At 40.6% G+C, this 17,781-nt stretch overlaps 1 protein-coding gene across 1 annotated transcript in view; it reads right to left on the bottom strand.

The window, feature by feature from the left end:
* mtmr11 (myotubularin related protein 11) overlaps positions 1 to 17,781 on the bottom strand; it is a 42,952-nt gene that overhangs the window by 5,245 nt on the left and 19,926 nt on the right. The window contains exons 3-14 of the mRNA XM_024258205.2: positions 11,843 to 11,979; positions 11,696 to 11,765; positions 10,607 to 10,746; positions 9,835 to 9,919; positions 6,901 to 7,048; positions 6,749 to 6,836; positions 5,219 to 5,307; positions 4,047 to 4,174; positions 3,629 to 3,707; positions 2,328 to 2,398; positions 763 to 935; positions 463 to 633 (exon numbers count right to left, since the gene is read on the bottom strand). Of these exons, the coding sequence (XP_024113973.1) occupies positions 463 to 633; positions 763 to 935; positions 2,328 to 2,398; positions 3,629 to 3,707; positions 4,047 to 4,174; positions 5,219 to 5,307; positions 6,749 to 6,836; positions 6,901 to 7,048; positions 9,835 to 9,919; positions 10,607 to 10,746; positions 11,696 to 11,765; positions 11,843 to 11,979 (1,379 nt within the window). The remainder of the gene's footprint in view (positions 1 to 462; positions 634 to 762; positions 936 to 2,327; positions 2,399 to 3,628; positions 3,708 to 4,046; positions 4,175 to 5,218; positions 5,308 to 6,748; positions 6,837 to 6,900; positions 7,049 to 9,834; positions 9,920 to 10,606; positions 10,747 to 11,695; positions 11,766 to 11,842; positions 11,980 to 17,781) is intronic.

Genomic DNA, 17,781 nt, shown 5'->3' with positions numbered 1-17,781 from the left:
AGGATATCCATCTATTTGTATTTTATTCATTTTATTTCACACTTAAACAATTTTACGTCTTTGAGAAAAACAAACATGAATTGAATAAAACAGCAGCTCAGCTTAAAATACCCACCTGACCAGCTAACAAACAAGTAAATAAAAATTGAACAGTGTCATAAAATACTGTTTAGAACTGTCCTCTAATCCTTATTTTCCTTTTCTGGATTAAAGACTGAAATGTTTTTCTCTTGATGTAAACCTACACTTGTACTTGGTATGGCTGGAGTCCGTGGGCGGAGTCTCTCTGGACTGAAATACCAGACTTATATTTAATACATTTGGATTATTGATCTCTGATTCTGATCAAGTCTAAAACTACACAATCAGATCAAGACGTTCCTGGTTTTAGGTTTTCTCCTGAAGCTGACGAGACAGAAGAAGATCGATGAGACTGAGGAGCATCGCCGGCCTGCTCCGTACCTGCGATCGCTTGCATCTCTCGCGCTGACAGTTGGCCAAGAAGGTGGAGAAGAGCGGCAGGTGGATGCTGTCGTGCAGAGCCAGCAGGAAGTCAGCGGTCAGCTGGAAGCGGGACGGGAACTGGAACCACAGCTGCCAGACGCAGTCCAGGAAGAGCAGGAAGACGGGAGCCTGGAGGGAGCGGTGGATGAAAAGGTGGAGGAAGAGGAACGGAGTTCTGCTCGGCTCCTCGGAACATCCACACTTCCAAGGTCTTTTTGAAGATCCGATCCAGATTAAAGATCAGAATGAGCTCCTCACCTCCTCCTTGTCGTTGTCGCGGTGGTAGTTGTTGCGGCTGTAGAAGCGGTGTCCCGCCATCACCCACTCCTTCTGCACCAGGCTCTGAAAGCCGTGCTGGCTCCGGTAGTGCGGGTCGCTCATCACCTGAACCAGGCTGGACACCACGCAGCCCATGTCCCGGTCCTCAGGTTCTGCAGGACCAGAAGAAGCCACAAACCCTCAGTAATGCCTCAGCAGTGAAACTTCAAACACTCTGAACTGAAACTGTAAACTGAGGACTGAAAGTGAAGATTCAGAAAAAAAGGAGAAAATTCAAAACAGCAGCTGTTACTAATGGATACATTAGTTTTCTGTTGGTAATTTTTACATTTATTTTTTATTTAAGTTTTCTGTTTTTCTTTTCAAATTTTCAAGATGTTTTTCAAGATTTCAGTTTTTTTTCAAAATTTTCAAAACATTTTTTATCAAATTTTCTTTTTTTTTTCAAATTTACAATGTCTTATTTTCATTTTTTTTTTTTTGTTGAAATGTCTATTTTTCCAGTTTTCAATCTGTTTTTTTGTTCACTTTAGGCTGATCCTGATTTGACCCCATAAAACAGCCGCAATCAAAAATAAAATAAAATACCCAAATAAATCCACAATCTGTTAAAAACCACCAATCAATAGTTGCATTAATATGATTAAGTCAGAAAATCTATCATCATTTTCAGGCTGCACCAACAATTATGGGAGAAATTCTTTGCTTTTAACTTTTAATGGAGATCGTCATGTATGATCAAAAAGATTCTGAAGATTTTTAATAATATGTGTTCACATCTGACTAATTATTATCTTAGTGTCGTGTTAAAAGAAGAATTTTCGGAGATAATCACTTCTATTTTTAAAGAATTTTTCATGTAAACATGGATCATCATTGATCAGATTTATAGTCCTGAAGGAACTGATGCTACAGTTTCCAAACTTTCTCAATAAATACAATAAAATAGTTTTTACTCATTTATTGTTATTTTTTTCTAATTTATAGTTGCAGTGTTTTTAACAGCTCAGTTTAGGGGGAAATTAAAAGAAGGTGATTAAAATAAAAACAGGGAGAAACCTGGATCGTTTTTTTCCTGGATTGGGACTCTGTATAAAAATCTAATTCTGATCAGGACATCCCCAGTTTCCAGATTACATAATATAGTTTTACGTATTTGAAGAAACACAAATGTCTCTTCAGAAGCTGTTGGTTACGTCTGAATACAGAAGACGCCTCAGAGCGGTAAAGTCACATTAATAATGTGACTCCAACATGTTCTAAACCTAACGTGGTTTCAGCCTTCAAAGCGCCGTTTGAGCGTGAAGAGCGTCCGCGGATCACCGGGTGAAAGCTCAAACTCAGGATCTGCAGATACGCTTCAGGAGGATGCAGATCTACGCTGTTTGGTTCTGCATTTTGCATGAGAGCCTCTTTCGCCGTCTTTGTGAGGACCTCTGGGCCGTGAGGCTCGGTGGAGTGTGGATGTTCACAGCTCCTTCAGGGCAGGGGGAGGTGATGTGAATAATGCACGAACAACATGAGCCCGGCGTCATGTGACTCACCTTGCAGGGCCACAGTCAGGTGACCGCTGCGAAGCAGACAGGCCACCTCCGAAGCTTTCCTCAGACAGAGCCTGCAGACACACAGGCAGCCGCTGATGCATCAGTAATAATCACACATTTTTATTGTTGTTTATCTAAATACATTCAAGTGAATAGATTTGGAAGACAACACTAAAGTGAGGTGACTCAGGGCCGTTCACTAATCAACCACTAGGGGGAGTATTACACACCAGATGAGTCTGCTTTCAATTTAATGTAAAAATCAGAAAAAAATTTCAAGGTTACATTAATTTGATGGCACATTTAGAACAAATTTATGCTGCATAATTTAACAAAAATAGTTGCTGTGTCTCATTTTTGCTACTCTACTCCGTTTACATCCCATAATGCCTTGCTACGATGGCCGTTTTGGTTCCACTATGAGCACAGAACATATTCAGACTAAATAAATGATTGGAAACAACCTGAGACCTCCTCCAAAGATGGGTCAGAGAGCGGTTCTGGTCCCGGACTAGGGTCCAGTTAGGTGTATTCTGACTGAAAATTCTTCTGGATTAATAGTGGGAAAAAATGTGTCCAGTCTGAATACAGCCTTAAATTTTGAGAAAATTCTAGTTTTTGCTTCTATTTCTGTTTTTATGAGGAATATAATTTGTCTTTATTAAAAAAGGAGCAAAGCTGCATCAAATTCTCCCTTAAAGTGTAAAATAAATCTCAGATTAGGCTTTAGTAAAGAACAGGCCTTATGACTCTTTTCACCTTCCTACTAAAGGTTCCAGACTCCTGCTATAAATAGAGCCACTGTAGTGCCTTAACGAGGGCCTTAACGAGGATGTTAACGAGGACCTCAAAGGAGACCCTAACGAGGACCTTTGTGAACTTGAGCTTTTTAGTTTTCAAATCCGAGTTTTTCTCAAAAGGTGACAGGTGAATCCTCTGGGTTTGAACATTCCTGCTGAGGATGTCTGATAACTCATTGGCTCATAGGTTTTTTTTAAACAATTTCCCGGCTTTGGTGTCGTCACTATGGTCACCGTGTGATCTCTCCATGTCTTTCTTTACCCAATCAAACTGAGACATTTCAGGAGGATTTCTGTACTAGTCCCTGGACATGTAGTGACATTCCTTCACATTAAAGCTTCTTTGACTTCTTTAGATCATGTTTAACATGTTTCCAAACACAATTTCAGTCACAGTCTCTTTCTAGTGGTTCATCTCTCTTAGTTGTCTCACATCAGTCAGCCGTCTGTGTTTGTTCGTGAGGCGTCTGCTCTGATTGGACGAGGCAGCGGAGGCTTTACCTGATGTGGTCCAACCAGTGGGTGCTCTCCAGCGTAGATAACCACTTGTCATCCGGGACCGACACAGATGTGGAAAGGTCTGCAGGACGACAGCATCAGATCAGGTTCAGAGTGTGGAGGTAACAGCCAGAATCTGTCAGGAGCTGCAGGCGTTCTGGTTTCATTCCTCTGTGAGAGACGAGCTTTTTCACAGAACCACGAGCGAAGCGTGAGAACGCTGCAGCCGTGACCTTTGTTTGTGTGAGTTTAGAGGCTTCCTTATCACTGCTGATCCTCCGGGGGGGGGGGTAGACATAACAGAAAAAATGCTCAATTCCTGACAGGATCTACTAGATCAGAAGTCTTTTAACCAGAACTGAAGGTGAAACTCGACTGTTACTGTAGCAGTTGTGTCTCTGTTGTGTGTGCACACGCTCACCTCCCAGACAGAGGGTCCGCATGCGGCTGTGCGCCAGCTGGATGTCGGCGGGGGACGGCAGCTCGTCGCCCAGCTCCACCACCACGCAGAGCGAGGACTGGCAGCCGAACAGAACCATCTCCAGGTTCCTGTGGAGCAGAACGCCTGCTGTGAACAAGCTGAGCTGCTGCGAGGCCTCGAGGCCGGTCCCTCTGCCTTTCTGCTGTTTAGTCTGACGGTGAACACAGCTCCGTGAGTTATCTCATTAAAACGTCAAACTCTGGTTTTCATCTCCACTGTGATCAAACTGATTACAGGAAATCTGTTCATTAAGAAAACGGCCTTATTGAAAGGATTTCTTTATGAGAATCCTTCATTCCGATTTGTATGGACCTCACCTGAATGGAACAAATGTTAAACTGATAAATAAAGTTTGAAAGAAAAAGAAAAGAGAAGTGAACAAGAAACAAAATTCCTGAAAACCAGCAAAGAACAAATGATACGGTGAAATAACACCGAACTATTAGGACGTCATTTTTCATTTTAATACATTGTTTTGTTCAAAAAAGAAAAAAAAAATTGGATTTGTTTTTTTTTTTTTATTCTTTAATTGAAAAGGAAACACCCACAAATAGCTACTGCAGAATGTGTCCTGTGCTCTTTTTTGGCAGCATAAATCGAAAGAAGAGAATTCTGGGAAAATTGTAAAGTCTTAACAAATAATGATGATCTATTTAAAAAGTAGAATCCATAATGACTTTTATTTGGTTTGATATTTTCTGGTGTTTTTTAAGCAGCGCTTTCATAAGTGACAAGAATCACTCCGAAATCCAGAATCTGTTAAATAAAATTTGAATAATTGTGACGTCCCCGAGATCGCAGGTTTAGTAGAAAGACAGTCAATGTCATTTTTGGGCTATAATTACAAAGTTATGTAGAATTTCAAATAATAAAAATCAGTTTAATCTGTGAAATTGTTGATCTTCATTAGTGAATCAAATCCTAAATAAAGACCGATTGACTTCAGCTGAATCCAGGATTGAGGCTTTTCAAACTGTTTTCTAATTTCCTACATTTATTCAATCGTTCCTTCACTCTAAGATGACGTGTATTTGACGCTGTTTTCCCGAGCGGTTCTGGTTTGAATGAAAACCCGTCAGTCAGACTGGTGGAGCTGGAGAGGACTCACGGACCTGATGTCGTCCTTCTCGTGGTAGATGTTGTTCTGGAAGCTGGACATGCGCAGCAGGTCGCTGCCTCTGGGATGGCGCCAGCACCAGCGCTGGAACACAAAACAAGGTGAAAGTCACCAACAACACGCCGTTCTTCAGAACTCAGGGAAGCACAGATCTCAAGAAGGAAAGAGTCTCTCAGAAATCAAACAAGAGAAGATAAAAAAAATGCTTTTTGAAAAGGAGTTTAATGTAAATATTCATATATTTAAGTGTGAATGCATTAAGTGTTAAACATCGTCTTTGAAATTTCATTTTCTCTGTTCACTTCTCTGTTTCAACAGTTTCACTCACATTTAATATCATTAACATCATTTGTTTCTAATTATCATGTTAACATTTTCTAGTTTCTTTATGTTTAAAAAGATAAATTACTTTAAAAAGAGGACAGATTATGACAGTTTGCTCTGAATTGTTTTTAAGATTTAACGTTCTTAAATGCTTAATTGGCCTGTCACCTCGTTATCTTTTTTACATTTTTAAGTCGAGTCCTGAGATCTGAAGATCAAATGTTTCTACTGGTTTCCAGGACTCGGCTTGTGACTCGGGGAGACAAAACCTTTTTAGTCGCAGCTTCAAAATCTGGAACGCTTTCACCTTTTCTGTGAAGTCTGCAGATCTGTCAGTGATTTAAAGTCAATTTTAAAAATTCATCTTCTTACTCAGGTTTTAACTCCATCAAGCAGATTTAGTGCGGAAGGTTGTTAACTTTTATTGTTTAATTGTTGTCGTTTAGTGATTTCATTTATATTTGACTTTATGTTCGCCACTTTGGTTGCTCCTGCTTTAACGGCCTGAACAACCAAATGGTGGGGAACATTTGGAAAACATGCTTTTAAAAATATTAAAGGTACGGAGCTCCTAAAGGGACAGAAAAATGAAGTTAAATAAAATAGAAGAAACATTTTTTTTTTCAAAAAAATTAAAGTAAAAAAAATCTAGTTACTGACTGATGAGCAATAGATAGTAACTGGGGCACACCAGTCAGTATTTTTTTAACACCATCTGGCATGCATAAGTTACTAACCAATATTTTTTTTTTATTTAAGTTTAAAAAATTATTATTATTTTTTTTTAATTACTATAATTTTTTTTAATTCAGTGTCCCTTTAGGGGCTCTGTACCAAGGCACAAATGAGCAGAAAAAACACATGTTTTGGTAATTTTTGTTTTATTTGTGTAGTTAAAGGGTTAATTATTGCTCTATAAACAAATTAACTAACTGAAAAATTAACTTACTTTCACTTTTTATTTTAATGTTTTACGGTTTGAAAGCAAAAACAATTTGTTTTTTAATAAATAAATCAAATAAAAAACTGGAACAAACACTCCTATTGTAAGATTAAGTCAAATTAAAGCATTTTTTATTTCATTGGGATTGTGAATATTTCCTCATTTATTCATAATGACTGATATCGTTTATGTGACAGAAACTGCTCATTTGTGACCATAATCGTGAGAACATGAGCTGCCTGAATCCGTCAAACTCACAGGAATCCGTCCTTCGTTGAAATGAGCGAAGCTCTTCTTCAGCTCCGTGTCCAGAACCTTCTGAGGAACCACGATGAACCTGGACAGACTGACCAAACAAAGACGCGTTATATCCACGGTTAAATCTTCAGACTCTCGGCTCAGGTTTTTACCTGGTGGACATTTCAAAGCGGTCGTTGACGGAGCTGACTCTCCAGGTGGTGGCGCCGCACCGCTCCAGCTCCTGCTCCCAGTCTGAGGCCGATTCGAACCAGTTCATGTGGGCGTCTCGGCGCCGGTTGCTTAGAAACTGCTTCATTTCTGGGGGAGGAAAGTTGAAGAAGCACTTCAGCCGAGGGTTGAACTCCTGCCAAGCTTCTGTTCGTGCTCGTGCCAAATTTAGGAGATGCAATCGTTTGAGCATCTCTCTACAAACCCACACTAAACGCCGTCAGTTCTTATGAGGATTTTCTGTTATAGACAAAAGGACTCTTCAACCCAAAATTATATACTATCATTAATATATAAAAATCTGCAGCAGGACTGTGTAATAAATGATTAAATAAAATAGGAAAAGTAATGAAATAAATGTAAAAAAATATTTTTTTTTCACCTGTGCGCTCAATAAATGGTGAAACCATCATACCTCCACCTCCGTGCGTCACTGGTTGCCTGTATTTGATTTTCTCCATGTAAGTGGGTTTGCTTTTATATTAAATGTAATTCTACAAATTCTACTTGTTAGAAAATATTTTATTATTTTTTTCTTAGTAAGATTTGTTCTATAAGCAAAACGAAATAAAGAACACACAATAAATATATACAATATTTATATCAAACTGAGTTTGGATAATTATTCATGAACAGATCAGAAAATAAAGAATTTAAAAATGCAAGAAGAATAGAACTAAACAAATCCTGAAAATGTTGACAGTTTTTCTATCATCAAAGTTTATTTGACTTCAGTTAATTTAAGACGCAGCAGCACCTCAATAAAAACCGAACATGAATAAACACTCAGTCCTTTCATCTACAGCAGGAGTGTCAAACTCAATCACACAAGGGGCCAAAATCCAAAACACACCTCAGGTCACAAGCAGGATAAACATTTATTAAAAACTCTAAAACAACATTTTTAAAACTTTAGAAACGTTACTTTTTGACATTAATATCAATAAAAACAGGCAGGAAGAATCTGGATCCGGCCCCCGGGCCTTGACTTTGATACTTTATGTTTATCTACACTGACAACTACTAACAATTATTTTTCATCTTCAGTGGAAAACAAAAAAAACTCTTGAAACTTCAGATGAACATTTTACAGATGCGTTCCGGTTCGACTTCTCCACCATGCCAGCAGACCGTCACATGACGTCACATTGTTCATCACAAGATTTTCAGAATATTCGTAATCAAAAATTTTTTAAATTGTCAACTACATTTTAAACAAAACCATTTTTTAAAATTTATTTCAGTAAACTAAACTTTAATCTAGTCTTTTTTTACTCCAAAAAACATAATTTTACTCTGAAAATGAGAACTTTCAACAACACTTTACATTGAAAATGTATTTCTTTCCGGTTTATTTAGTTTGTTTTGTTTATTAAACATCACTCTGGTATTTTAGAGAAATAAATACATTTCCTAAAGTGTATTTTTACTTTAATCAACTAGATTTATATAGATGGATCTTTATATAGATGGATAACTCTTTTTTTCTTTTGTTTTTAACAAATCATAAATATCCAATTAATTGAAGACTTGTTATAACATTATCCAATTCCAAAGGTTTTCCTAATAAATTAAAATAAAACTGAAAACCTGCAGAAGACTCAATTCTAGCTGCTTAAAACTGATTCAATAAGCCTGTTTCCACTGAGCGGTCCGGTCTGGTCCAGTAAGCAGTAGTACGGGATGCACTAAACACAGATCAACTCCAGATATTTATATTTGTGCACCTATTTTTTTTTCTTTGCACTGAAAATCAATGTAGCAGAAGTCTAGAGAGGAAGAAGGCGGGGCCTAACGGCGATCACTCATGGGCTTCTGCGGATGTTGCAGCATCATGATATTTTTAGCTTAATACGTTTTCCAAATAATTTCTGCTCTGGTGTCGTTAGACTGAAGTCATTTAATGAAACTATAAAAAGCTGGTAAACCTGTAAACAGACATGGCCTCAGCCTCAGTCTGTGTACAGAAGTCACTAGACAGAGAACGCCGAGTTGGTTTGAGCCCAAACATCGGTGTGATTAGTTTGAGACTCAAACTGTAAAATAGTTTTTCCCCAATAAGCTTAAATTCAGATCAAATCATAGTCAGGTTTAGGTGATCTAAACACTATCTGAACACTCACTTCACCTCCGGGGCAAAGTTGAGCAGGGGGTCATGCCCTGGCTTTCTTCTGGGGGGGTTGCTGCCTCATTAATAAAAGAGCTTCAATGTACAGCGCTATACTGCAGCGAGAGGCTCGTGTTTCCGATCGGCGCTGAAGGAGGACGCTGTTGTTTCCTCTTAAAAACTGTGACCCAGCATGAGAGCGAGCGGCTGCTTTAACCACAGAGCTCCGTGGAAACAGGCCGCCGCTCTCCAACCGTTTCATTTGGGGGGTTTAATCATTCTTCAATCAAGCTTTTTAATTAACGTCAACACCCGCCTCTCTCCTCACCACAGGCTCCACTTAAACACACATTCCCTCCCGTGCGGCTCCGCTTTGTCTCACAGAAAAACACGGCTTGGCTTGAGCCGAGGACTCTGGAGTCATCATGGCCTCCAGAGTCATCACAGGAGAGCTGCGTCTCATTTAGACAATGAAACATCTGCTAAGAAACCGGGTTACAAACTGCTTCTCAAGTTAATCAGAACCTGCTGGTTTACAGGATGAAGGAAAGCTGAAGAAGGTTTTGCCTCAGAGAAATCCCATCAAGGCTCTGATGGAGTCTCTGATTTATTTGTGTGGGCGTTTGCTTCTCACTTCATCCATGAATATTAAGCACTCCCAGGAAGAGCTCAGTTCCTCATGGTTTTATGAGCAAAAACAACTCAAATACTCACATCTTCAATAAAAATATTCAAAAGCAGTGAGCTTCTGCGTGAGTGGCGTGCTCACCCACACTTCCAAGCGCGGCGTTCTGGAATGATAAAACTGATCCGGGTTTGAGGGGCTGGTAGGTCTTGGCGATGGTGTAGGTTATCTGAGGAGGGAGAGAAAGCACAGAGCCCATCAGAACAGCGAGGGTCATCAGCTTTCAGCTCAGTGGTCTGCGAGGCAGATCGTCTTCTCTGCGCAGATCTTTCAGCTCTGAGACGCTGATGTTCGACAGAAACCAGAGCCTTGAATCTGAGGAAGAACACGCTCACTGACAGACAGAGCGGCGCTCAAGAGTTCACCGATCTCAGGACACGCGGTGTGGTGAACCAAAACCCGGATCTACGGAAGTTACCAGAATAAGGATAAAAATTAAAAACCGGAAATGTTCAGATTTCAAACCAAAAACAAAAAAAAAAAAGTTGAAACGGACATTTTGAGTTCTGAAACTTAAAAACAGAAAATTTGAAGCTGAAAATAATGAAGTTGATAATTAGAATTGCAGAAAGTTTTGTCTTAAGCCCAATATTCAGTTGTTAAATTTGGGTTTCAAATCTTGATGGCTCCGATTTGGCTCCATACATAAAGCCTACGTTGCATTGTGGAGGGACGGATGTCAGACTCAGACATGGCAGAGACGGTTTAAACATTCTGATCAGTTAATGAACATCAGCCCACTGCAGACAGACCAGAATAAATCAGCCTTTTCACTGGAGTCCAGCAGAAACGAGGCATCTGTTTTCATGGTGTTGTCAATGGAATAAGAGCGGCGAGCTTCAGGAGAGGAACTGACCTCCAACACCTGGGCGTCTGGAGTGAGGCGGTCGAACAGGAAGCAGATGACCCGCATGTCCCTGCAGTAGAGCAGCAGCTCCTCCGGAGTGAACTTGAGCGAGGAGTTTGGACTCACCAGTTTGGTTCTGTTTGGACCCACTGAGGAAAAACGTTTAGAATTTAGCTAAGTAACATGAGAAAAAAAAACAATCCAAACATGCGATCAAGGTAAGCATGACACATCTATTAAAACAAAAATAAAAGAAAAATACATTATAACAAAAAAAAATGTATAAATGAAATAAAATCATTGACATACGACTAATGTAGCTTTAAATGATACGTACAAATGTATGTTTTTGAATATCTATATATGCAAATAAGGTGGGCGGGGCCATTCTCAGCCTTCATTCACATTTGTGAAGGTGTCAGTCCACTGGTTTACTAAAAAAAAAAAATTACTCCAAGCTAGCATAAGTTCAAACAAACAATACTGCCCCCTAGAGGAAGGCAGCTACACCTGCAGAAACCTGAACAAATTCTGCCACATAGCAAACAGAATCTCTGTCAGAAAAGGTTAAAAATAAAGAAATGAAATAAAGGTTCGTCTTTAGATGCAGAACTACGGAAGAGGATTAGGGGAACTGAAAAAAAAAAACATGAAAAATTCTGACTTTTTTCTCAGAATTCAGAATTTTGACTTTAAAGTCAGAATTTTTCATGTTTTTTTTTTTTTTGAGTGACCCTAATCCTCTTCCGTAACTGTGACCCCAAAAGGGTTCAGAAGATGAACGGATGGATGGACAGAGATGCAGAACAGAAACATTTTTCTTGAATAATTGTTTTTGAGGTTTGTTTTGAGGTTGCCAAAGAGTTTTAGTATGAAAGTTTTTTTCTTTTTTTGCTGCTTGTTTCTGCGGCTCATTCTTTTGCTGTGTATCTTCTTCACAATTATCCAAAGTCATTTGTTGTGCTCCTAACTTTGTTTACGTTTGTCACCTTCCTGTGTTGCAGCAGCATCACAAACAAACGCAGATAAACATCACACTTTTGACTGAGCTCATTTTCCCTTCATGATCAGTAGAACCGCAAACAAAAAAAGTCTTACCAACGACGACCTTCTCTATGGACGCCAACGCCACATCGTGATCTCCCAGAAGAACTGGATCTGTGTTGTCCTGCATGAAAGGGAGCAGCATCAGGTTTAGATGAACCTGCAGGGTTTGGATGGGCGGGTGAAGCTGCAGGGACTCACGTCAGGTTTGGGGGCGTCCTGAGGAACGAAGGCCACTCTGAAGTGAGTGCAGAAGAGCGTCCCCGACATCCAGCCCCGTCCTTCTCTGGCCGTCAGCTTCTTCCTCACCATGAGCGCTCGCTGCAGCACGCACTCGCCTGGTGGAGACACAGGAAGTCGCATGACTGCGATGAGCTTCTCCACAGCAGGAGACATCATCATCTTCAGAGAGCAGAACTGAGGTGTGACATGTTTGAATACATGATGACAGATTGAGATGAGGTCAGACGGCTTCTGTGAGGACACAACAGGAAGTTGACGGACCTCTAACATGTCCTAGAATTGTTAGTCGCCTGTGATGAAACGAGCAGATAAAATAATGCTGAAACCCCCTCTGGAGTGTGGATCAGGGGGTGGGTGTGATGTCAAACTCCCGCCTGAAGGTTTGGAGGAGAACTTTCATGTTCAAGCACAAAGACGTGCACTGAGAGAGCAGAAAAAGTCACCAAAACATCCACACATTCACAGGGAGAAATGAAAGCTTACAGGCAGCCAGGAGGCAGGTTTCCATGGCAACAGAGTCAAGGAAAGGACAGGAACGTGTGATGAAACCTCTGACGAGGATCTGCTCATTCTGAAGACCTCCTTGCTCTCTAAAATGTTTCAAACTTGACCTTCTCGATGAGCTTTCCGGGCGCGTTGGGAGGGGGGCAGGAAGCAAACAGGAAGTGACCATTTTCACAAACGAAGCTGTTGTTTATGCTTTGAAAGAGACAGGAAGTCCCCCTCTTTCCCCAACGCCATCATAAACTGAGTCTTTAAGCCGTGAGCTGTGATTGTGTCAACGCACTGTGTCAGTCTAGGGGGGCGGGGCTTGAGCAGAGCTTCTTCTGAAAACATTCCTGTCGACCACATGCTGGAGAGGAGGAGGAGAAAGTCAGCAAACAGCCCTGTAGGTCTTTGTCTCCTGGGAGGAGACTTTCTTTCAGAAGAGGATTGACTTTTGGTGGAGTCATCAGGACGTGAGGTGGAGATGTTTGTTGTTCTCAAACATTGAAGGAGCCCCCACCACAGAAAAACAACCCGTTTACTGTTGACCATGATTATAGACGTGCCTGTGAAGGTGCAGCTGATGCAGCTCGATAAGCCTCAGAGTGGACAGCACGTGACGGAATTAGAACTGCCAGGTTTAAAAATAACTTCAGCAGCGCTCTAGAGTGCGACAATTTGGTCGCATTTGCGACTAGATCTTTCATTGGTGCATCTAAAAAAAAATTCTTGTTTGCACTGGTGTCATTCTGTGAAGAAAAAAACACATCATCTCAGCGACTCCAAAAGTCTCCTTCCGGTATGTGTGAGCAGCTGTAACAACCTCCAATAAGATTATTATTATTTTATTAGAATGTACATCTGAAGGAGCTTCCACACCGGCCGCGTCAGCGCACAATCAAGCAGACACTTTCGTTCAGGTTGGGTCCGTGGGCGCGTGCACAGGGTGCGTGCGCACGGACTGTATGTTAGTAACATTATGTTTATCGCAGCAAAACAGGAAAGAAAAGATGCTTTTTCCCATGTCAGGATCAGCTGATTCACGGGGAGTGAACGGTGGAAGATTTATGGCAAGCTAAAAAAAATATTTATTCACTGCAGCATTATGGGAGTTTTAGCGTCAACTACGGTGTCTCGAGGGTGAGATCCTATAAATAAATGAATCAACGCAAAACATTATAAAGAATCTAATATTTTGTGTTTATATTTGTCATTGAGATCAATGACAAATATAAACACAAAATCAGATAATTAAAAGCATAAATTTTTAGAAATCAAAACAAACTTTCACAAACAAAACTATTCTAAAAAAAGGAAAAAGGAAATGCTTCAAAATAAAGAGTAAATTTGAAAAATTAAAATGAATGGCTCTGTATTTTTTTTTTATGTAGTTTTTTTTAATGCATTTTAAATTCCTCCTCCAACTATATTTAATCTGTTTTTAAAGAGTTTTAAAGTGGTCATTTCTTTAGGATTTTTGTGTTTTAGGCAAAATCTAAAACTGGGACGTAGTTTCTGCAGACGGCAGGACTTCACTAGAAATTCCCCTCTGAGTTGTGGGCGGTTAGTGTAGAGATCTTGAAAGCAAATAAAAAGTAAAGGGACCATGTAAAAGTGCTAAGTTAAATGTAATGAGGTCGAGAAGGTCGGTGCACCACACTAGTGCTGGTGCACCTAAGAAAAAAAGTTAGGCGGACGGGAGCAACCGGTACAAAAAGTTAGTCTAGAGCCCTGAGTTTATTTAACAGCAGCCACACATGTTGAGAGCAGACAGACGGAGAGTTCTGACCCAGTTCCGTTTGTGGAGAGCAGCTGAGAGCAGTTTCTGAACCCGGTTCGGGTCTGAGACAGAAAATCCAGAGTGTCGTTTCATTACAATAAATGTGGAACAGGTACAGGTGAGCTCACAGGTCCGCCAACCATCATGCATTTCAGTTCAGTCCAGTCCAGTTTAGTCCAGTTGTTAGAGGGCTTTCTGGCTGGAAAAATAACAATTGAGGAACTTTTTTAAAGGACTTGATACGAGAAAAGTTACTAGACTGGCTTATATCTGAGTTAGTTCTAGTTTTTATGTTCTTTATTCCATGTGTTTGTTCTCTTCGGCTTTCATAGATTCTAAAAACAATTTTTAAAGAGAAATAGAGACAGCTGTTTTTTATGAAAGTGTTCAGTTTTCAAAGAAGGAAACAAATTGCATAAAATCCTAAATCTGTTGCTGGTGTTTGTTTACTTGATAAAGCTACAGAGCTTGTGTGGCATCACTCATGGGGCGGAGCTTATAATGCTACATCAGAGCTTGTGTGACTTCATTGGTCAGGTGACGAGTCTGCTGATGTCACAGACGTGTCAGTGATGATGTCACAAAGACATCAAAGAATTTTGACGAGTCAGTGATGATGTCACAGACGTGTCAGTGATGATGTCACAAAGACATCAAAGAATTTTGAGGTCAGCTGACGCTCTGACATCATCTCCAGAGTTTATATAAGGAGGAGACACCAGCAGATCGAGACAGTCTGAGCTCGTGAGCGTACGTGCTTGTACCTATCTGAAGTACTTCCTACGTGGAACTTTCCAGAGTAACTGCCGACGTGACTTTTCCCCGCAATCTTCAAAAATGTTTTTCCTCAAACGTAGACCCCTTACCACCCCAGAGGAAAGACAGCACCAGATTGAATATGTGCAGGAAAGAAATGACTCCTTGTTTCAGGAGTTAGAGACGAGGAGCAACATGTTGACGGAAGGCAATTCTGCGGCTGACGTCCACAAGGTCCTTAAAAAGCAGAAAAATAGAGTCTGCAACTTAAACAGTAAATTAGAAAAAGAGGCTCAGAAGCTTCAAGACAAACTGAATGACCAGATAGCTTTGGAAGACAAATGCGACAGGAAAAAGGAGAAAATCAGACAGCTGACAGAGAGGAACGAGAGTCTAGAAAGAAAAATCCAAGATCTGAAAAAGAAACTGGTGGAGCAGAAAACCCTGCAAACCAAATACAAGACTTTGAAGGAGGAGGAGACCATGTTGGAGAAGAAACAAAGCGTGTTGGAACAAGAGGCTCGAAGTCTTGAGTCTCTGGTTTATCCACAGAAGATAACGCTGACAGCCATCAAAGAACAGAAACAATATCTTCAACATTTACGAGGAAGAATCCAAACTCTGAAGCAGGAACAGAAGGAAATGCTGGAGATCGTGGATCAGAAGGAAGATCTTGAAGATCAGCTGTCTGCTGTGAAAGCTGCTTCAGACTCTGCCGAGGAGAGAATCTTCAAGATGGAAAGCAGAATCAAGCGGCTCAACAAGAAATGTGAGGACTACAGCAGCATCAGGGATGCACTGGAGACCGAGCAGAAGAGTCTCAGCACCAAAAACCAAAAACTGATGGAGCTGAAACAACATTGTGTCTCCGTCAAAGCAGAAGCCATCGCTCTGAAGAAGAACAACATGAAAGTTGATGGGGAAAATGCAGCTCTTTCAAACCTTCAGGAAAATCCTTCAACAGAGCAAAAGCCTTCTGCAGACCAAGAGAGCAAAGACGGACGAAAAGACGTCCAAGAGAAAGCCGACAACCTTTTAACGGAGAAACCACAAGATCCAGCAGAAAATGAAAGTCCTGCATCAGTCGATGGATCTCCAGATAAAGATGAAGGTTCATCACAAGACTGGGACACAAACAGCTGGGATGGTGAAGATGACGATGAAGATGAGAGAGACACAAATAAAAATCCATCAGTCATCACAAGCTCCTCTCCATCCAAGCATGCACTAACGGACACCAGGCCTAACACGACTCCAGTCAGAAACATGCAGGAGGATTCAAGGCGGCAAAGCTTCATGAAAGAGACCAAAACACCTCAGGGCTCAGTGAAAGTCACCAAAGAGGAGAACGCTACAGTTGACCAGTTGTTAGAGGGCTTTCTGGCTGGAAAAATAACAATTGAGGAACTTTTTTAAAGGACTTGATACGAGAAAAGCTACTAGACTGGCTTATATCTGAGTTAGTTCTAGTTTTTATGTTCTTTGTCTGGTTTCTCTGAGGCTTTCTCTGGATTCTAAAAAAGACATTTTTAAAGGGAAGTAGAGACAGTCAGTTTTATGAAAATGTTTTCTGCACAAACCGCTCCGTGAAGAAAAAGGCTTGTGTTCTTTTATGCTCGTTTGGGTTTTGGAAAGTTTTATTTGATTTTTTTGTATTTCTTTTTTTATTGATAGACCTGTATATGCAATTTAGAATAAATTTTAAAAAACTCAAATTTCTTTCAAATTTTGATTCAATTTCACTCTTAAAGCAAACAAACAAACAATTCTGCACAATCAAAGGGCTGGAAATACGTCCAAACCTGTTCATGCGACTCTACTAAATTATAATCTAACAAAATGTAAATATTGTAGAATTGTAGCAGATATTTAAAAAAGTGTGACATCAGGTTGTAAAAGATGAGTTGAAATGAAGTGTAAATCTCTATACTTCTGTGTAAAATGAATCACCAAACGAGCTTTAAAAAAGGGGCGACACGCTGGCCAGTTGGGTGGATGCTCCCGCCTGACTGACCCGTGTCTGCGTGGGTTTCCTCCGAGTGCTTCGGTTCCCCCCACCTGTTAGAAGAACCATTCTTTGGTTCCTGATAGTTTAGACTAGAAGAGTCGCAGACGATTACATCCAGCGTTTTCATGGAGCTGTGCAGGATGACTGCCCAAAAACAAAATCAAAATTTGCTCCCAAAAATAATCAGTCACACTAAATGATTAGTTCCAAATGTAAAGAGGCCGAGCGGCCTTTGGGTTTTCTCCGAGAGCTTCGGTTTTCCCTCCCAAATGGGTAAAAAACTATTTTTCCTCTCCCTAAATCGCCACCTTATCGTGGTGGAGGGGTTTGAGTGCCTGAATTTACCCCCCAGGAGTATTTCTGTCTCCATCAGATGAAGGTTTGGTGGGTCCAAACCTTCAACTGATGGTGCAGCTCGTGGGGGGGTCGGGCAGGACTAAGGGCGATTCAAAAAACTAAAAACTTCATGGATACAGAAACGGCACAGATTGAGTTTCTGCTACAAATGACAAATAAAGTCATATTTTAATATAAGAACATTAAAAGAGACGGTTCTTATATGTAAAAGTGCTAAGTTAAATGTAATGAGGTTGAGAAGGTCCGTGCACCAAACTTTAGTGCTGGTGCACCAAAGAAAAAAAGTTAGGAGCACCGGAGCAACCGGTACAAAAAGTTAGTCTAGAGCCCAGTTCAGTGTTGATCCTTTTCCACCAAAGCGGTCCTCTTTTCACCACGAAAGCCTCGGCTCTGGGACAGAAAACGGGTTCCTTCGTGAGTGGAGCTGCTCCCTGTGGAGGCCATGTTTACAGGAGCAGCGACGACCCGTCTTCAGCCCAGCTGAACCTGAAACAAACTGCTCAGCTGTTT

This window comes from Oryzias melastigma, linkage group LG16 (genome assembly GCF_002922805.2).
Source record: "Oryzias melastigma strain HK-1 linkage group LG16, ASM292280v2, whole genome shotgun sequence".
NCBI lineage: Eukaryota > Metazoa > Chordata > Actinopteri > Beloniformes > Adrianichthyidae > Oryzias > Oryzias melastigma.
The sequence above is the reverse complement of the archived record's forward strand: the minus strand, read 5'-3'. Positions and strand labels throughout refer to the sequence as shown.